This window comes from Amia ocellicauda, chromosome 16, assembly GCF_036373705.1.
Source record: "Amia ocellicauda isolate fAmiCal2 chromosome 16, fAmiCal2.hap1, whole genome shotgun sequence".
Lineage (NCBI taxonomy): Eukaryota > Metazoa > Chordata > Actinopteri > Amiiformes > Amiidae > Amia > Amia ocellicauda.
This window is the reverse complement of record NC_089865.1, coordinates 29,658,493-29,680,469: the sequence shown is the minus strand read 5'-3', so window position 1 is coordinate 29,680,469 and position 21,977 is coordinate 29,658,493. Positions and strand designations below refer to the sequence as shown.

General features: G+C 41.4%; 1 protein-coding gene across 4 annotated transcripts in view; it reads right to left on the bottom strand.

The window, feature by feature from the left end:
* The window catches only part of LOC136711897 (abl interactor 2), a 97,463-nt gene that overhangs the window by 11,502 nt on the left and 63,984 nt on the right, over nucleotides 1–21,977 (bottom strand). For 2 of the 4 annotated variants that reach the window (XM_066688479.1, XM_066688481.1), the window contains exons 3-6: nucleotides 18,823–18,999; nucleotides 10,408–10,505; nucleotides 6,085–6,234; nucleotides 1,935–2,059 (exon numbers count right to left, since the gene is read on the bottom strand). In XM_066688479.1, the coding sequence (XP_066544576.1) occupies nucleotides 1,935–2,059; nucleotides 6,085–6,234; nucleotides 10,408–10,505; nucleotides 18,823–18,999 (550 nt within the window). The remainder of the gene's footprint in view (nucleotides 1–1,934; nucleotides 2,060–6,084; nucleotides 6,235–10,407; nucleotides 10,506–18,822; nucleotides 19,000–21,977) is intronic. The other 2 variants (XM_066688480.1, XM_066688482.1) reach the window with 1 other exon arrangement.

Genomic DNA, 21,977 nt, shown 5'->3' with positions numbered 1-21,977 from the left:
TGTGGTGTTGACTTGGCACAATCTCGCAGTGGAAAATGGCAGAGCAACACCAAGGCCAACCCATGCCAATCAAGGTCCTGACAGGACTCAAGACTGCATGTGACTCAATGCCACCGCGTGTGACCTTTGCCCCACTGCCTCAACGCAGGACAGATCACTGTGGTGAGCTGGAGGTGATATAGGTGGATATCTGAACAGGGAATAAAAGAAAGTGCAGGGGGTGAAGCGTGGCTGGTACACAGAGCTGTCCACCGCTCGGTCCATGCCTGGATTGAAGATGGCATGGCAGCAGGGCAGGGCAGGAGGGGGGCACACTCACCTGTCGCAGGAGGAGCGGGGTTGGTGGTGGCGGCAGAGGTGGTGGCGGCGGCGGTGGCGACAGAGGCAGAAGGGGGAGGCTGAGAGGGGAGGCTTTCTGAAGGGGTCTGCTGGGCCACAGCGGCTGCCTCCAAGGGAGGGGTGGGGGAGGGAGCAGGAGCAGGAGGAGGAGGGTTAGGAGGGGCGGAGGAGGAGGGAGCAGGGTTAGGGGGAGCAGGGGGAGTGCCAGCAGCACCAGCGGAGGCTTGAGGAAGAGGAGAGGAGAGAGACGGGGAGGAGGACCAAGAGAGAAAGTGTTGGTCGTTTTTGGTTTTTAGTCGTTTCATGGAGGAGAAAAGGTTAGCTGGGATTAGAAAGCCTTCAAAGTGCAAGTTAGATGCTGTTCTGGTCTAAAAGCAATCTTGAGCTTCAAAGCAAAAAAAAAAAAAAATGTGCTGCGGAAAAAATAGCAAGCTTTCCTTTCATTGTTCACGTCCCCCTGGTTAACCACTCCTGCTTCAGAACAGGGACTAGTGTGCGCTCTATTCAAATCACATTTCTTCACGAATACAGACAATGACAGCCATTACTCCTCCAATTTCAAATTCATGTTTTCATACAAAGATTTTATCTATCTTAAGGACTTTTAAACTGACAAAACCTTTCCATGGTTTCTCTCAGAAACTGTCAGTTTTCATTGCAGTGTAAACATTATACTGGCTTTGTTACATGTGTGCAAAAGATCATATAAAGCAAAATGTAGCAATATGGAAAAAAGTACTTTAACCATGAACTTTCAATACAATAGAGCTCTGTGTATATTTGCACAGTCAGGTCTGGATAATACTGTATCACCTTTACTGGGTTACATTTTAAATGCATAAATAAAACAAATAAAACCTTTGGAACGAGGCGCCATAGCCAACGTATTTACTTTTAAGTGAAAGCACAAGCTTTGAATGAAAAGCAATGACAGTGTGAACCAAGACAAAATGGCTGCAAAACTGAGGATCAGAAGAAAGATTTTAGATTCCATTACAACTACAACAAAGAACATTTAGAGCATTTCAAAACTCAATAAACTGAGGGAACAGATGTATGGATTTTGTGTTTTCTTTAACATTATATCCTAATTGGTTCCCCAAATTTAACAACGCCTATCTGGAAGTCATAATGCAGTAGTGAAAAAGTTATTTCAGGCTGGACCAAATTTCTCACATTACCCTTTCTTTTGCAGATTGATTTTGAAATCCCAAAATTACTTTGGAGAATAACGTATGGGACTTCTCTCCCAGGACAGAGGCTCACTGGAACTGAACTGAGATTATCTTCCATGCACACTCACCTGAATCAGAGGGTCTGATTCTAACTGGGAGATCTGGGAGCACCTTTACTACACTAAAGAGATGTGACTAAGGCACCAAACAAAGACCAAACACCACATGTGACTAGTTTTAAATTGGGATTGTCCCCACAATAAGGTCACTATTGGTCTGATTGCCTACTAAACACCTTTCACTTATATTTTAAACCCCTTGTAACTGCCTTGCAAACAGACTGGCCCTTCAGTCAGAAACAGGAGCTGGCATCAGCTGACATTGGTGTGGCCAATCAAACGGCAGGGTGTATGTCCTTACCTGGGAAGGCGCTGGGTGGAGAGGGGGTGGGCACTGCGATGGGCACCCCCACACTGCCACTGCCACTGTTCTCCCGGCTGCTGCTCCGGCTGCTGGGGTGACTGCCGCCACTACTGCCACTGCTGCTGTGTGGAAGGAGGGCAGGGAGCGACGCGTTATATCGAGAATGGGGGCAGCCTGCCAGGGTAGCCCACTCCGGCCTGTAACTGCCCTTCTACCCCGCACTCGTCGGCGCGTTCATGACTGAATGTGGAAATGTAGTAAACCATTCGTTGGAGTCAATTAATCGATTTATAGATAGATGTAGAAATAAAACAAGCAGCACCGTCAAATGCCTGTTGGAGGGAGTCTGTGCTGAAGTGGGGGATTGATCCGTGTTGTTCTTGTTAAAGATCTGGTTGAGGAAACGTCGCAAAGCCGAAAACCAGAGTAAATCCGGACCAAGATAAAATGAACCCAAGACTTTGTATCTGGTAATTCATATCAAACTAAGGTGGATAATCTCATTAACATGGTAGTACTAATAAACAACCATAACTAACTTCTTAAGCAATAAAACCAAACCTATTGGCCAATCGAGTGCTATAAAATGCTGCGGTGCATGAGGTCCTGTATTTGACCTCAATTTACAGAAGGGTCTTATCTATACGAAGAGCCACCTTATACAGAAAGCTCAAATAGTTGTTTATCAACCCCCACTCCAAGACAGACTACCTTAGATATGACCAGAGGTAAATGAGCAGAAAGAAAGCCACAGAGCACAGCAGGTGTTTTCAGACTTTTACTGAATGTAAGGTGAGCTGGGATGAAGGTTACTACCATGGAAGAAGAAAAAACAGGAAAAACAAAATCAAGGAACAAAAAAAAAAAACAAGAGCCGCAGAAAAGTGAAACAGGAGACGAAAGGCAAAGCCTGGCTGGTTAAGCAGATTGTTACTGAAGCCAAATCTGACCGAGTAATGACGTTGAGCACAGAAACAAATGGATGTGCGGAATTGGAGAAGATGAAACTTTAATTGTTAGTACTAAAAAAAAACATCCCCACATCGGTACACTAATGGGATGCCAAAAATATCTAAACCAATGGCTAAGCTTGACTAGACACCCAAGACTTTGCAAGCAAAAAATTTATATACAGCTATGGAAAAAAATGTAGACCACTCCAAGATCAGAAATCAATTTTAAGTGGTCTCCAGAGCTGTATATATTTATATATATACACTCACCTAAAGGATTATTAGGAACACCATACTAATACTGTGTTTGACCCCCTTTCGCCTTCAGAACTGCCTTAATTCTACGTGGCATTGATTCAACAAGGTGCTGAATGCATTCTTTAGAAATGTTGGCCCATATTGATAGGATAGCATCTTGCAGTTGATGGAGATTTGTGGGATGCACAACCAGGGCACGAAGCTCCCGTTCCACCACATCCCAAAGATGCTCTATTGGGTTGAGATCTGGTGACTGTGGGGGCCAGTTTAGTACAGTGAACTCATTGTCATGTTCAAGAAACCAATTTGAAATGATTCGACCTTTGTGACATGGTGCATTATCCTGCTGGAAGTAGCCATCAGAGGATGGGTACATGGTGGTCATAAAGGGATGGACATGGTCAGAAACAATGCTCAGGTAGGCCGTGGCATTTAAACAATGCCCAATTGGCACTAAGGGGCCTAAAGTGTGCCAAGAAAACATCCCCCACACCATTACACCACCACCACCAGCCTGCACAGTGGTAACAAGGCATGATGGATCCATGTTCTCATTCTGTTTACGCCAAATTCTGACTCTACCATCTGAATGTCTCAACAGAAATCGAGACTCATCAGACCAGGCAACATTTTTCCAGTCTTCAACTGTCCAATTTTGGTGAGCTTGTGCAAATTGTAGCCTCTTTTTCCTATTTGTAGTGGAGATGAGTGGTACCCGGTGGGGTCTTCTGCTGTTGTAGCCCATCCGCCTCAAGGTTGTACGTGTTGTGGCTTCACAAATGCTTTGCTGCATACCTCGGTTGTAACGAGTGGTTATTTCAGTCAAAGTTGCTCTTCTATCAGCTTGAATCAGTCGGCCCATTCTCCTCTGACCTCTAGCATCAACAAGGCATTTTCGGACCGGCCCGTCTGGCACCAACAACCATGCCACGCTCAAAATTGCTTAAATCACCTTTCTTTCCCATTCAGACATTCAGTTTGGAGTTCAGGAGATTGTCTTGACCAGGACCACACCCCTAAATGCATTGAAGCAACTGCCATGTGATTGGTTGGTTAGATAATTGCATTAATGAGAAATTGAACAGGTGTTCCTAATAATCCTTTAGGTGAGTGTATAAGTCTACAGTATGCAAACCCCAGAGATTAGCAAGAGATTACTGCTGCCTCCTGGGATTTATTAAGTTGACCCTCATGGCAGGAGAAACATCAATAATGTGTACGGTTTGCAGGTCACTGGTTGATCTTCGTGTTCGACTTTCAACTGGCTTTCTGCCTGGGCCCCTCTATCTTCACATGACCATAACACTGGAACAATACCTCAGCAAAACAAGGACATCCCTCAGAGAATTTCCACAAGAGCAAATGAACCTGGAGATCCAGTGCCAGCGAAGAGAGGTCCACACTGGTCTCTAGGCTAGCAGCATTCACTGAAATAGGACAGCATTGTAGAACTGCAGAGCTAAAGACGTCTGACACGGCCAAAGTCAAAAACCATGAGCCTTAAATATGGAGAGAGAAATTCAGCAGAAACCGCAAGTTTTGGCTAAAAATAGGACTTGAGCTAAAGATATTTAGATTTAGATTTTGTATTTGTTGTCCTCTTCTGGCTCAAAGCACTGCATTAGTGTTTATGATGAGGTTGTCATAGGCAGTCAGTGCGTTTTCTCCGTCACTTTGATTCCCACAGATAATTCTGGTCTGACACTTCACACGCATCGCTTCCGTAAAAAAAAAAAAGGCGATTTTCTTTTTTCGAAATCCTCTACATATCTTGGGAGGACTTTGATCACAAATGTACCAGATGAAGAGCATAGAGATCAAGCGAAAAAGCTGAAAAGATCATTTACGGCGAAGTGTAAGATTAGAGTTTTTGGGGAACTTGCCGTGCTGTACTTGGAAGCTCAGAAGGATGCTTTTCACTTTTCAAGAATCGCTCAAAGCATTTACACAGTCAAGCTAATCCCCAAAAAAAAAAAAAAAAAAAAAAAAAAAAAAAATCAATTGTGTTCCAATAAAATGAGTGAACCACTGCCAAAAGATTAAAAAAATAAATAAAAAAATTGAGGAACCCATCACTTCACTGGTTAGCAGGGTCATGTGGGCTGGTCTGCAATTCTATCGCCTAGAGAGGCTGCCCACCTGTTGAATGGCACCAATGTGAATACATTTGGAAAAAGGCTAGTAAAAAGCCAGTGCCCTTGATAAAGAGTTAGTTATTGTGTATAATATCAGGTATGGAATCTGAATATTTCATTCGTATATCAGCTGATCCTCGAATTACCCACAGGTACTTTGAAATTGAAGGCTTCAGGATGAGAGTATCGCTTCATACTTTCAGTTTTTCTTTACTGTGATGCCAAGCTGTTCTGTGTTATTCGCATCTCCGCAGCAGATGGAAGCCAAAAAAAAAAAAAAAATGCTTACTGCCTCTTTTCATCCAAGAGTATTTAAAATGAATGACTGACATCCAGAGCGTGGGTGGATTTAGGCAAACTTTAAAATGATTTGGAACAACTAAATTTTTCTCCCATTTTTTCCTTTGACATCTGCAGCAAAGTTTCTTTATATTCCAAGACTTTCTTCTAGATAGTTCTGGACAGTTTTCTGCAGAGAACTCAAAATGGGAACAGGACATTTTTAAAGACCTTACACTGCATCTGGTCGGCTTGATTGCAGGGCGGACCCCTAACATGGCAGTAATATCTAAATAAAAATATCACCCACACGCAACAAAAAGGGGTTGAGGATTCAAATCTTGTCCTGTAGAAAAAGCAGTGGCACGCTGTCTTCTAGAGCAGTTTCTAATCTAGTGGCGGCTGAAGCAGACGCAGGCCAAGCCATGCCCCTAGAGGAGGCCTGTGTCTACACCGTAGCAGAGGGTGGTGAAGCTCAAAATGAAAGATAAAGAGAGAAGACAGGCGGGGGGTGAGGGGTACCTGTAAGTGCGGTTCCTCTGGTTTACAGAAGCAGTTCGGACCGGGCTCTGTTGCTGTGCGGGGGCCACGTTGCGTGTCGGACTTGGCACGTAGTCATTAGGAACCACAGGAGGGCGAACTGGCTCTAAGGTTCGATAGGGAGAGTGCCGCCTGCAGGAGGGTACGAAAGCATTTTAACATTTATAAAAGATATAGATTTTATTTTTAAGAAAAGGGAAAATAACGTAAAATAAAAAACAAAAAAACTTCTTATGAACTTTTTCCTCCTTTTTTCCACCTTTCTGCAACGTAAGCTCAGGAAGGTATAAGTTAATCCCCAACCTCCTCTATTTTATATTTTTCAATATAGAAACCCACATAATCCCACCATCCTACAGGAACCTCCTGAGGGGGTTTGAGATTGAAAAGCGTGAACAGAAATTGAAAAGGGAGGAAAAAGAAATCTCCGGCACACTTCTAGTGTAGGTTGTGTGCGTCGATTCCCCTTCAATAGCAGGATTGATGAAAGCTTGGTGCCGGCTCCAGTGGCAACAAGCTGCTCAGCCTAAAATTGCCTGCTGAGGCGATTGCCTGTTGCAGAGAGGAGGACGAAGCCGAGTCATTTCATCTGGTGAGTTTGTCCTCCTACACTCTGCATTAGCAAAAACCCTCTGCATTGCATTGAATTTAACCTCATATTAAAACCAGTTAAGATGTGTGACCACCTGACCTACATCAGATACATTTTGATAATCATACCAAAAAAAAAAAACCACTGCACCGTGTGAACTAGGCACACAGCCAATCCATTTAGATAATTAGCAAACAAATGGAAAGGAAGTAGTACCTTCAAATTAAAAAAAAAAAAAAAAAAAAATTTCCTTGCCACCAGCTTGCTCCTTCAGGAAACAGAGCATGGTGCTTAGTGTTGGAAAGTATTTGCAAAAGAAAGCCAGGATGCCAGTCAACAGCGGTGTCACTTTTCCCCTCAATCACTGATTCACCCAACTCAGCAGCTATAGAGGATGACAACTAGGAGCATCTTCAAATTGAATCCAGCTTCTCGCTAACCTGCAGAGCTCTGTCATTTACCCTGGTTGTTAGTGCTTTTTTAGGCTTTTGAAAGGGCAGATACGGGTACCTCCCAACAACTTATTCCAGTGAGCTTTCGGACACATCTGTAAATGGTTCCAAAGTCATGAAAGACTGAAGCATACTCAACCAGGAAACCTGCAGGAGAGACTCATTAAAGGTTACATACAAAATCAGATTACAGTCTGGAGACCGCTTGGAACCTGGATTATTTTCTTGTTCGTTTACCTGTGAATGCACGGTTCCTCCAAGCAAGCGATGCCAATATCACTGAACAGAAAAACTGAGTACAGAGGGATGTCATAACTGGACTTCGACCCCAGAACCACCATTGCTTCCAAGAAGAGCGAGAAAAACCTGCCCTTGAACATGCTGATGTAGACAGTAATGCTTCATTGAGGAAAAGGGTAATTAAATTCAAATCCACCAAGGGATTGCTTTAATAAGGCCTAAGGTCACCCTGTGGGCACACTACTGGCATAACCTGATACGGTATCATTTTGTCTCCAGCTGAAGCAATACAAATTAGTCGTGAATGGCCACAACTAATGGCTTCGGCACAGCATACAATGCCTGTAGTACCAACTTTCCTCCCCCACCACCATATGGAAATTGGTCGGTATGAAAAGGCAGCTAAGATTACAGGTAGTGGGAGTATACACAGAAATTGTATTCATTCAGCTTAATGTCAACAATAGACAGGCTGCTATGTGAACAACCCTTTTCTATAGAGGGGAATTTCCTGCTCCCAATTCAAATATCTAAATCATGAAGCAGGGTTTCATGAAGGGTGTTTTTCTTGGGAGGGGCCGAGATGACTTTCCAGGGGCCCTCTGCAATCAAACAGCTGACGGATCAGCAGGGAATGAGGAAGCATGAAATACTAATGGAAAAAATATGCTTCAAATGGAGCAGTGAAGTGGCAGGAGGCTGTAGTTCATGTGCTACTTCTTAAGGGCAGACAGTCATTTTATCCTTAATTAAGGTGCTTTACTTTAATAACTTTGGTCAACCGAGTGTTTTAAATGTAACAATACGACTAATTCTTCATAAATTGCGTCTCCGCAATCTGCAGCAAAAAAAAGGAAAAGGAGACGCGCACAAACAAAATTTACATGACTTACAAAACAGCCGAGAGCAGCAGATCTGAGGTGGAAAGATTGAGAGTTCGTCATGCCCAGAACAGAAAGCTGAACTCCACATGGGCTCCCAGATGGCTTTGCAGCGCCACAGTGAGGGGCCGCACATGCCAGTAACGGATTGCCATGCTGCAGGATGCCAGGCAGGGGTAACGATGCCAGAGAGAGCGCGTGAGCGAGATGAGGGCTGGGCACTGGTTACTGGAGCCCTTACTAGTGTATTTGGAAAACTTCCCTTCATGCTGTTCATCAGTGTCAGAGCTGGGACTGCAATAAGAGGTAGTAGGGGAGCATTTGGTCTAATGTTCGGGCACAGCATGAAACGTGCCAGCTGGACCCGGGACAAGCAAGCGAGATGCAAGGGCTTTGTGGTTTTTTTAACCCGTGACTAGGAAACAGATGAATCTGTGCTGGGTTTCCCTACACAACTCAAATCGTTGGAAGAGGACCTATGCACACCATAGCAGGCGTACTAGACATAAGTGAGGTTTCTTCTACTTTAGTCTAAAATGCTACTTAGTACTGGTGCTAGGTATTCTTTGGGTACCTTGATTGCATACATTTAAATTTATTTTGCAAAACAGCAACCAGAAAAGCACACTATATGTATCCAGGTTTGAAGACCACTGGCTTTCAGATGCTGCTTAGATAGACCATCAAACAGTTTCAAAAGGGGAAAACAAAGCTGTTCCTCACCCACCGCGAGCTCTGCCTGAACCGTTTGGTCCTCGCTCTGCCTGGGAAGCAGTCCAGCAGTGGGGTAGTTTCATGGCAAGCCGAACCTTCCTATAACCTCTAATCAAAGCTCTCTGGGGTTGCACAGCTGGCTGAATACAGCTGCTGGCTGCTAAACATTCACCTACTTGCCTGCCTCCCTTCCTCCCTCTGCAAGACAGGGCCTGCCACACAATGTGTGTGTACATTTCTTATGTCCCAGCATGCTCTTTTAGGGGCATTCTGCTTTATTACACCCTTTTGTATCTCATGCCCATGTCACTTTCCTTAGGATATATATCACTAACCCGCTAGTCTCAGTCTAATGAGGCCTCAGTATGGCAAAGGGAGAACAGGGTGTCTCCAAGAGGTGACTGATTGACTGAAATCCAAAATCACCTTGTGAAAACGGGCCCTCCAGGGAACCCAGAACTCTTTATGCCAGTCTGTATTTATGTAAGAATTTTAATGACACAGAAAAATACGCATCTAATAGAAAGATGATATCAAGTTGTCTGGTGATGAGCAGCTGTAAATGTGCCCAATAAAATGATGAGCAGGGGATTAATAAATAGTCCAGATGCATGGTCTATGATTCAGACTAGCCTCCATTTCACCTTGGATTTTCAATTTGTACAGAGATCCTATTTTGCATTCCTACTTGTCAGTGAAACCAAAGTGAGAAATTGAGCCCATGTGCATTAATCTAGATTCCCATTCAGGAATCAATGGAATAATAAGAGGAATTGTGGTAGCTATTGCACGCAAAGGTGGGGGTTCCTACTCAGTGTTGCACTTAGGGGGATGGATATACTACAGTAAAGGTCAGTACTTTTTTTTAGGAAGAACCTTAAAACAAAAGTGTGGTAGCCTGCCATACAGCTGCATGAAGAATCAGATATAACCAATTAATTACAGGTGTGGGGGGGATGCTGACATCTTTATCTGTGACCTAGATTTCAATTAAACACACGCACACACACGCATAGTTATGCAGGGCAAACGGAGCCATAGAAACCCCACAGTTAAGGTGCCGAGGAGATGGCTGAGGTTCCACAACTAGTCTTGCCTGACCCATGTACGTTTGTACACCGAGATGGAGGCACAATGTCCACATCGTCCAGCATTAGGACTTACAGGCAATCAACCGAGCAAGGTCGGCCCTGCGTCAATGATAAGATATAATTTTTAAAAGACAACCTAAAAATTGATTTTAAAATTGATTTGCTCAATACAACGCAAATATCAAATCTAACTTGACTGTTTAAAAACTTTTCTTTAGAGAAAACAAAAAAAAGGTTTTGTGAAACACTGAAGTTATAAAAGGTGCTCTTCCAAAAGCTGCATTGGATTATGATGACCATCATCTCGTCTCAGTGCCACCTGTCGTCATACATACCCAATGGTTCCCTTCCCTGACACTGGGGGGCTTGGCGGTTTCTGGGTCGGGGGGGTGGTGCGGGGCAGGCCACCCATCTTCATGTTCTGTGTGCTAACCTGCAACAGCAAAGGCAGAGAGATGCTGTCACTCACAATGGGCACAGCTGGGGGGGCAGCAATTGTGTGACAGGGAAGACTAGGGCTGGGGCCTACTACTAGCGTTTCACTTTGGGGGAGGAACAAAAACAACAACAACAACAACAACAAAACTGGGGAACGGAATAAAAACTCCATGCATTTTCCCTTACTAACAAAAAATAACTACCGTCATCTGCAAAAAATAAATACATACATAAATAAATACCTAGGCTTGTTACTTTCACAGAGTGTGTGCTGCTCAATTCTGACAAAGCATTTGACAAGGAAGTACTGCAGTATGTGCCACACCCAGCTAGGAGAATTAAAGGCTGTTAGCAATCGGACAATTCTTATGTGACCCAAGAAATTATCTTGAAAGACTTATCAGTGAAGACTGACTGAAATGCATCAACAAGCTTGGGTGTTCAGTTTCACATTAAGAATTCCTGTGGAGGACTTTAAATTACCATGACTTACTTTCCAGAGATAAGACCATAGAAGGCAGAATATCAATACAAGTATGGTCTACTACCGACCCAAATAAAAGCATACATATGAAGTCTATGTATTGCTTACAGATATTCTTAATCTTCCTGAAATCTGACCCAATACCTATTATAAATGACTCTGGACAAGTCACTGCATTGCTAAGCACCCGATTGGTTTGAATTAAATTGACTGAGAGCTTGGTTTGGTCTAGGAAATTAAGTGGTGTCATTTTCAGCACAAAGCAAACAGCAATTCTGTGTGAGCTAGTAAATGAATTGGAACTCTAACTGCAGTGACACGCCTTAACTCTTTAGGGAAATCTCTCTCCTTTGCTCAAGTGATGATCCAAGAGTACTGAGGACCACACTACTATAAAAAAAGCAATCTTTGCATCTCTCTCAATGACAGAGGGACAGGAGAGCCCAATAACGGTGCATGTGCACAGCGATGAGCACTAACGACCTATGATGAGCCAGGCTCCAGGAAGCCAAACACAACAGCTTCACTCCATCTTGTGCTAAATGGACATTATCTGCATGTAAAGTGAAAATAATTCAACTAATAAGAATACAATATCCAAATTAGTCACTGGCTGCTCCAGTTTTCCTTCAACCTGTATTCAGAATTAATTAATGGACTCAATAATTGACTAAAAAGGTTTGTGTTTGCACTGTGCACTAGGTATTGAAGGTATTAAAAGATAATGCGTCTGTATATGTGCGTCAAAAAGTATCTGCAATGTTTTAATAATATACAACTCAAGTGCATCATTTATCGACAGTCTCGCTGATTTTCCGCAAGCTACATATACACCACCTCCTGTTCCGTGAATTGTTTGAACACACCTTCCACAAACTTTAATGAAGCAGTGGATGATTTCATAGGCAGAACCGTGACTACATTTACAGTTGGTTTGCCACTTCGACAGTCGCACTTCTGTTGTTCAGGATGAGAGCGAACATGTTCAACGTTCCCTTCAGTAGCCGATGCGGATGCGGATGGGCACCCTGATCATTCTTCATCAGTTACACATCAGTCACTCCATTCGTACACGCTTCGCTGCACAGTGCTGATAGTCTTCGATGAATGTCCGTACCTCTTACTTCAGCCCACAAAAAATCATATCACTGCACGCTGCTCTCGGAGTGGCCATGTAGACCCCAGTACTGGTGAAAGATGTGAACTTTCAAGGAAAGATGTCACTAAAATAGATAGAGGTTCCATGCTTACGGTTGCACACAAATTCAGGAGTTGGGTCACACACACACAAAAGATATGAACACTTTGCAGATACTTTTTGACTATGTATGTGCATATATATTTAAATCTTCCGATGTTTCGCAAAAGGTTCTTAAATGACATCTCTGGATTTTGCGCATTTCATTTTCTTCTTACAGAAACAGGTTGAAATATCGGTGTGTGTTTAGAAGATGTTAAAAACAGTGCATGAAATATACTAGTCTTCTGGAAGGGGTCAAAGGGCACACCAGAGGGGCATGCTGGGAAATAAGTGATAGTACAGGTGGTCCTTCAGAATGATTAAAAAGGAATGTTTGCTCTATGTTGAGGAAAAGCACTCGGCAGGTACATGCTAAGTAATATACTGCGGCATACTGGACTTGGTGTATGTTGGGTGGGTTTTCTTGCTCTTTAAATCACAGATACAGAGAACTGGTCCTATTAAGACAATAAGTTGGTTAAGAACTTAAGCGCTCTAAGATCAAGACTAGGGATAGCTCCAGGGAATAAAATGAACACCCGCCACCCGCCAAATGCGGGTAGATTTAGCCAGTGGCGGGTAAATCTGTCAATTTTTACCAGCCACTTTGTCAGGTAGCCAACAAGTGTACGGGAACTGAACTAGTTTTAATTTCTCCTAGTGTACTGGTCGATATGTTTCAAAATACGAATTCATTTGTTGACGTTGTAGTGTTGGTGTCTTGGTTTATTTGGCCAACCGCAATATCTTGTTTTTTGAAAATATATGGCATCTGGACAGCCTTCAGTCCAGGAGGACATTTCATGGAGAGCAATGAAGCAGAAGCTAGGTTCCTGCAGGTTAAGGATGTGGAAAGATAATTACTTTTAATGACTTTGCATAGTCATAATTACTGACTTTTTAATGACCTGGTTCAGAGTGTTGTAGAATTATAATAGTTGCATTGACAAAGTCCATATATGCACAATCAGTGCAATTCTGCAGATCTGCGCATATCTGTGGAAATCTGCTCTACAACGTTCCCCATGGCTTCCTTACAGAGAAGCACACGAGTGTACAATAATGTGCAGTGCAATTAAACTACCACGAATCACAGCTGATATGTTAACCCACCTAAAAGGCGAACATGACAGAAAAGGAAAGAGGAGCAACAAACGCATGAATACACACACAGCAGCTATTGCTCTTTATTCTGTATTGGCTGGAACTCGAATGCACGGTTGTGTTTCCGAACACAGAGCGGCAGTTTGAGTGAGGTGTGGAGAGGAAAAGCCAATTGTTTAGCCAAGTAGATTGTATCAATTTGATAGGCTCTATACATTTTGTATTTCGCTGTTATGACCGGAAAACATTGCCACAATGACGCTAATGTTAAGGCATTTTCATTGCAGCTCACATTGCTGAACTGGCTAAACCTGAATTAAATTGTATAAAAATTGAAAAAGAAAAACATATCGGTTGGTCAGTTACAGATGTAACGGCAAAATATTATTTTATAAACAAACAGTCACAACCTTTATAGTTCATTTGAAATTACAACAATAAAAAGTTGTGATAATGTCGGCAATAATAATACGAGTTGACAGGACTGCTGTTATTATGCCATTTCCAAACGTCTATAATAATGCATTTTTATTTATTTAACAAAGTTGTTGTGTTAGATAAGTATTCAATTACGACGTATTAATTTGTGTTGAAACTATTTGCAATAGAGACATGCATTTTGTGCTGCGTACCGGAGATTGTGCTGAAGAGAAACGTGCGCTTTGTTGCATCGCGTCTTTGCTGGCGTGCGGTATTGACCAATGGAAAGGACGTTACGGTCTGTCATCATTCCTAGAGATGATCATTTTGACCCAATCCAAAAGGACCTCTCTCAGCCCTGGCGCGCTCAGCTGATAAAGCAGGTGTCAGGTTATTCGCTGCTGTTATGCGAGTGCAGATGAGCGCGAGAAACAGACTTTTACATTGTAGCTTATAAACAATGACTTTTAATGACAACATTAATTTTAATGACTTTTAAGAGCCTTAAGAAAATACTTTGAAATGTAATGACTTTTAATGACATGCGGAAATCCAGAGAAGGGAGTAGCAGTGAAGAGGAAGAGGAGTATGAAGAGCAACAATGTGTCACCATATAACACCCATTCTCATGTGTTAGTTTAGTGTGTACAGATCCCCATCAGCTGCCATGTTATTTCATATGTGACTGATTAATTTGAAAAAGATGCCCCCGCACAGTCTCTACTTGCAAGTGTTATAATTCAATAGAATGCAATGTTTTGGTCAAAGACCATATAACACTTGCAAGTAGAAAGTGTGTGGGAGCATGTTTTTCTATCCAGATCCTTTTCCCTCATACGCACCTGTCTAAGAGTCTATACGGGTGTGGGATTAGCTTTTGTTATTGCGATTGATTCATTACCTGAATAAATGTCATGTTTTAACGTGTTCAGGACACATTTATACACCCTCATGTATTACTGGTGATGTCTACTTTTGCCTGGTAAAAATACCAAGTGGCTGGTAAGTGTTTTCCTTCTACCAGACACAGTGGCTACTTAATTTTATCCCCTGGATAGCTCGAACACCCGTGATACCAAACAGTTCCTTGTCCTATAAAAATCAAGTAGGCCTAACTCTTGAGTCATTATCAACGCACTCTTCAGATTTAAACTACTACATGCAAAAATCTAAAGCATCTTGAACACATACTGCATGTACCTTGTCAGATTGCATCGTTTAAATTATTTCGATTTTTTCAGTTATACAAAGAAGCCTCCATTTCTTTTTCTCAGCTTAAATCTATGAAGGTAACTAGAAACAACTCGGAAACATGAAGTAAAACCTGTTATGACACTTCCCCCTCTTATTGGTGGAAACAGATTTGGCCTGTGTCCATCCCGTTTAGTTTTGGTTTCAAAATCCAAACCACATCAAATCTTTTTATTTCACATGAACCGATACAATCATAACAGGTTTTACATCAGCTGTAAAATATGCACCTGCTGCATTACTGTAGCACTGGGGGGGGGGTTTGTTTATTCTATACAAAGCGTGTCCCCTTGAGACGATAGGCACACGTATGCCATTATTCCCGACTGATCAGTTCGCCACCTTTCTCGGCTGTTGAAGTTGAACTTCCTTATCAAGCAAGAGGACTGCGGCCTACCAAGTCTACTTGGAAGCAGATTGAAATGTGCCTGGTGATTAATCTTGGTAACCTTTTCCATTTTATTAGTGAGGCTCTGCAATTGGATGTCAATTTTTCTAGACGTTTCATCCACTCAGAGTGGCAGCAACACTGCTAGCCCGAGAGATGCTCAGTCCAAGCCAGTGCACAATGATCATAGGAAAAGATACAAGATACAAGATAGGTACCTACATGCTTTTAATTGGGAACTCGGAGTGCCAGGTACTCAAATTTGGGGTGTTTGAACAATATCGATAGGCCTCCCCCCAATATCACAGCAAACATCCTCAACAGTGTGTGTATAGAACAAACCGAATATAGCCCGACAGAGAAGGAAGCTCTGATGATATCTTAGTGAGTTTTTTTTATTGCCTGTATTCAAATTCAACCTACAACAGTTCAGCTCAGGCAAGGTTAAAATTCTGCAGTGCTGAATGTAAAGCTACAAACTATTTTTTCCTGTGTACGTTTAGATGCTTGATATTGATAAAAAATAAAAGTACAGAGTAAATAAAATACTGAAATGAAGATGTAGAATCTTGAGACTGACTTGTGTCTGAATCTAGATAACAGTGTCGCCACACAGCTGTCTGGGCCAAAGCCTGCCTGTTCTCAAAATGCCAGTCATTTTAAACGTAAGAAAAATAAATACACTCATTAATGGTTTTGCCACAGAATATATATTCTTTAAAAGACCTTAAAAGATATCATTGTCGCTTCCTTTACTGTGCAAGATATTCTTCATCATCAGAACAGTCAGCCCTGGAATCGCTTACCTTAAACCTAAGCAACCACTTAATATATAAATGAAGCAAATGCAAGAGGTAAAGGAAAAAAACAGCATTGAAAAGGTTAGTTGAAAATTGTAGGATATGGAGAGAGAAATAAAAAGTTACAGCATTCAGTGTTTCTAATCAGATACCAGAGAGGTGGGGTGAAGCGGAAAATGAGAAGACGACAGACATTTCAAGTGAAAACAAATTTTAAAAAGATACATTCAATTCAAAATGTCTCGTATAAGGAAAATACTGCAATACATGGGGATAGCTTTGGCAATTTAAATTTGAGGAATAACAAGGGGAACCGGCCTATTTAACTTCCTGCAATGTGGTTTTATCAATCTCAACTGGGATGGGAGAGCAGAGACAGTCAAGCTTTGCATTAAGGACAACAAGTATCTAATAACATAGGGGATGGAAATGTTTAAGTTAACAATGAACTTGTAATGATATATATTGTAACGTGCATCTACACAGGTTCAATTAAGACAAAACACTTAAGACAATTTTAGTCAACTAAACTGAACTTTGAAACCATACACCACCCACAAATCTCTAGAGAAAAAACAAACATTATAGCTCAACTTTTGTTTTTGTAAAAGGGGAATCCCCAAACATTCCCAAAGAGATCAAAACTCGGACAATTACCTTATTATTATTATTATTATATACTATTACATATTAGCTTTTCTGTTGCTCATTTAGATATACACTACCGGTCAAAAGTTTTAGAACACCCCCATTTTTCCAGTTTTTATTGAAATTTAAGCAGTTCAAGTCCAGTGAATAACCTGAAATGGTACAAAGATAAGTGGTAAACTGCCAGAGGTTAAAAAAAAAAAGTTTAGGTTACCAAAAACTGAAAAATAATGTACCATTTCAGAGTTGTATACTCCGTTACTACACCCTCTTAAGCATTATTTTGCAGTGTTACACGCAGCTCCTGTGCATAGAAGTTACACTGTATTCCTACAATGCACACGTGGTTTGAAAGGTTATTGTCTTGGCTACCAGCGCATTTCATTCTCAAACACATCCGATTTACAGTTTCCGTGTCGCCCGCCGTCATTCAGAGCCCGGGGGTAAACGTGCAGTCTGCTCCGGGGGAAGGCCGTCTCATTCAGAGGGGCACAGATCACTCAGTTTTGATCGGATCTCTTTGTAAATAGGCTTGTTTTGTTCAGAACAACCTAGCGATTAATCCAGTATATATTATTTGTTGTTTCTATCAAATACAGAGAAGTTCAGATCCAATTGTTTAAAATCGTTGTGTATTTCCATCTTGACATGTTGAGCTCTCTACGGGTGTGTGTTGCTTCTACCAAAACGTGGATGGTCTTGTTTTGATCAGTAGACTGTCTGGTTCCAGAATACGTCATAATTTTCAATATTTTCTGAGATTTTGTCTTCCTTCTCAGACCAAGTATCCCCAAGTGTCTACACAACAGTGAAGAGTACACATGGGATTAAAGAGAAGCACATGGATTTGGTGCCCTTTAAAGGGTTCCAGAGGGGTTTGTCAGCTTAAGGGGTTCAATTTTGTTGAACAAAATGATTCCATGATTTCTTTTTTTTATCTCCAATTGCTTATTTGTCCTATGCTTTAATTTCAGACTACATTGAGACATTAAACTGTATAATTTCAATAAAAACTGGAAAAATGTAGGTGCTCTAAAACTTTTGACCGGTACTGTAAATATACAATCAGTACACCACAGCCAGTAGAAGACCAAGTCTCTACTGTATTTAATCCAGATCAATGAAAAATGTTCACGTTGTGGGCAGTGATGCTGGTTTAGGACAAGGTGAACAGATACAGTATCCCAGGTTCTCCTCTTTTATTACCAAAGTCTCCGGAGGCTACATTTTACATAGATTCTTCCTCTCTCCTAGTTCTGGCTCATCAGCCATAAATTCCACCTGATGCAGCGCAATTCCTCACGTGCCAGGACTTTAATTTACAAAATGCAAAGAAAGCAGAATCTCACTGCCGCCGCTGTGAACATATTTCATTAGGCTTGGAGATTCGATTAGCTCAACTGGATTCCAGTTTTAATCTTTACAGTCCACAAAACAGGAGTGGGAGGGGGGAGTAAATAAATCGTTCTTTACACACAAACAGGACCAATTAAGCTCCGATAAGAATTCAGAGCAGCTTTAAAAGACAGTAAAAAGGGAACAAAAATGTAGCAGCTATTATTTTACTGTTCTTCTACGTTGCGTTTAATGAATATCTTTGTCATACATTTTGTCGTACTTTTGAAACTAAGCAACTAAAAAAGGAGTTCACTGGCTGTTAGGCAAACTGGCATAACCAGCTTGCGGGGGCCGAGAGAGCGCTAAAATACTGAAAATTAATTTAGCAAGACCCATTTGGATTTCATGCTATTTTGTCTCCCACATTTCTTCCCACCATGTGCAATCTGACAAGAATGAGAACAGACGACCTAGGAGAACTCTAGCCCAGTTAAGTTTTACAAGGAGCCAAGAAAATGCCCTATGAACAAAATCGACAAAATCTGTTTTGAAGGCCAGAGGAGACCTAATCGTGTCCTGAATTGAAAACCTAAGACCTGCTGAAAAAGCGAGCCTGTCCCCTAACCAGCTGAGGCGTACCTTTACTCCGTGGCCGATGTCATCAAGCATGGTGTAGTCGATGGGCTTGCGGATGTAGCGCACGGGCCTCTCCGGGTTGGCCGGCGCGATGATCTTGTGGGTTCTGGAAGTGTTCTTGTTGGTAGTGAGGATTCCAATCTCCCTCCTGGCCACTTTCTCTTTGTGGATGTCCACCGTCTGGAGAGGAACGGATGGCAGGTTATTGTTCAAATTCAATACATACAAGAGAGACATTCCTGTATCTGCCTCATTAGACACAAAATTGCAAATACAGCAGATTTCCCCTGCAATAACTGATACATGCCTCCTTATGAATTCGGATTGCAAATGTGAAAGACACGTCCAATTGAAAATATAATTACAGAACTGCACGACAGACTGAATGTCAACTTTCTCATTTTAACTTTATATTCACAGACCCATTCATTTCAAACACCACATCAGGAATTATGGGAAAAATAAAGAACAACAACCTTGGAACGGTTGGAACGCTATCCACTACCATGCTGTCCATTCAGGCATTTCTTATTTTCCAGGACTTTCATATTAAATATGAAAATGCAAAATAAATGCTGCTTACAAAACTCCATCTAATATGGTTATTCTATCTAAGCAACTTATGTTAATGTCTTGGTCTATTGATTCATATTATGATTATTCAGAAAGAAATTATAATCAAAAATCTCTATCAGATCTACAAGAATTGGCACAATAGCCACCTTCAGGCCTTTGGTTTGGAGAGGCTGACAAATTGTCACTTGCGATGCAGAACCGTTAGTGTCAGTTTTTAATCATTACCTGTCGGGGCAAAGTGACAAATCCATGTACTGAAGGCTGAGCGGTTTCATTTCACGCTTTAATTTGTAAAGCGATCACGTCAACATCTACGTGATGAAAATAACTGTACATAATCCATTTAGGTGTTGGAGAAAGGCTATAAAAGTATAATTTTTTAATGGCAAAAACCCAAATTAAATTGGATTGGAAAGTGACTGGGGCTGTAATTGATGCAGGAGAAGTATTGTTTCCCCCCCATCAGATACCACGAACAATGTTCAATTGCATATCTGAAAATATTCCACATTACTCAAATAAATTACAGTATTAAAATACTCAGTAATGTGAGCCACATTAAGTTTAAAATGTATATAGTTATTTATATAATTTAAAGAACCCATCATTATTTATAAAAAAATGTAACTATTATAAATATTATTTAAAACTACTCAATGGTAACCATATACACTCATTACTACAAACTTGTTAGCTTTTAGCACCAATGTCCATTGTGCAATCTGAAAGCTACGAGTTCACTAAATTATGGGTCCTAGTTTATGGGCTAATAATGTGTACTAAACATACCTTGATGAAGGGTTTTTCTCACCACCTTCCCACTAAGGTATGCAATATAGATATCAAGCAACAAATTACTTGACTGAACACAGTAAAGCTATCTGAAGCAGTTGACCTCCAGTGAGAGGAACTGTTAAGAACTACATTTCATTTGCTACCCTGTACCGCTCACCACACAAATTGGCCACTACCGCTTTTTTCGTGTTGCGCGACAGACGGGAGAGAAGGCCGGAGTGCACTATTGATTTTTTACTTTCAGCATCCACTTTCCTTCTGTGACACAAAGAGCACCGAGCACTTAGAGCTCTTTCCCACCAGCCAAATGAAGCATGTCCTCTCTTAGGGGTTTTTAAGAAATCTATTTAAAACAAGACACTATTAACAGTGCTTGCGTTGTATCCCTATGGTATTTATTGGGGAAGGTAGTGTTGGTTATGGTGAAAATACGACTCCGTAGTCGGCAAGACACTTAGATGCCAGACAGGATTTTAAAGTGGATTTAATCTAGTTTTAAAGACAACGTATTTATAAGCACTCTTTTGTTTAACGTTAATAGGCAGCTAATTAATTGCAGCATCTATATCAAATTCATTAGGAACGAAACCAAGATAAATAGTGACTTTAACGGACTGATAACTGCAAACACAACAAACAAGGGAATACGTAACAATTGCTGTGCCGGGTAATTAAGCAGCAAAGCTCAATTAAACAAATGTGTGGTGCTTCTTTAGAATGGTAAAGTGTTTGAATGCAGATTTTAGAATCCCATGCTAGGACTATGGTCACCTCTCTGGGACCGTATGCTGGAGCATTGACACAAAATTTTAAATTTCACTGAGCAGTGCAGAGTGCCATGGTCACAGATGTGTGGCCTCGGGGTTCCTGCTTGAAAGAAAAAACTCAGAAGCCAAATGGGAGGATAAGTATGTGTGTTGCGTGGGGGGGCGGGCGACAAGGGTACAGCACATCAAAGGGCATCCCGAACAAGATCAGATCTCTTTCATCTCCTTGAGGGAATTACAAAATCTGATGCACAGCCAGGGAATAGGGAATGCAGGCTGCAAGTATGCCCTCCGCAAACTGATACCACTGACTCGTCCTGAGAAAACTATAGAAACCTGCCAAATCTGCTTATAAAGATCAGACTTTTCACAGGACAGTCTGAATCAATGCCAACGCTATAACATACTGCAGTGTTCATGTGGTTTCTGCTTCATGCTTGGCGTTTGTGCTCCTCAGTAGATTTCAGCATTAACGTCTGGTACTTAAGTGTTTTCTTTATTTTTCCGCAGCAATATTTTCTTTGTGCTTTTGACTTTATAGTGGCACAGGAAACCTGTTTTTCAAAAATGTCAATCTCAGTTGAACTGAGCACAAGAAGGTCAAAGAACCATAATAAAAAAATACCTACAGCAATGAAAAAGGTGTGTTGAATTGCATTATGATAAATGTGATGTATGCAAAATATTGTTTCTATAGATATGAATCTATACTGAGAATTTTGCATCTACAGAAAATAAACCCTCAAAGGCACATTCATTAAGTTCTGGGTTTTCTAACAATTTCACCCACATTTTTGTCCTGTCAATTACTGCACATGAACCCAGCCATGTTGTCCTAATGAATAAAATGAAAGCTAATGAAGCTCCTCTTAGCTTTGCCGTTCGTGTAACGTTACAGCTAAATTACCAGCAGATGGCACATTCTTAATGGGGGAGAGAGCGTGAAGACAACAAAATGTCAATAACAAAGACCCTGGAAGTTACCCGGACAGGTGAATAATGAAAATAGCACAAGGAGTC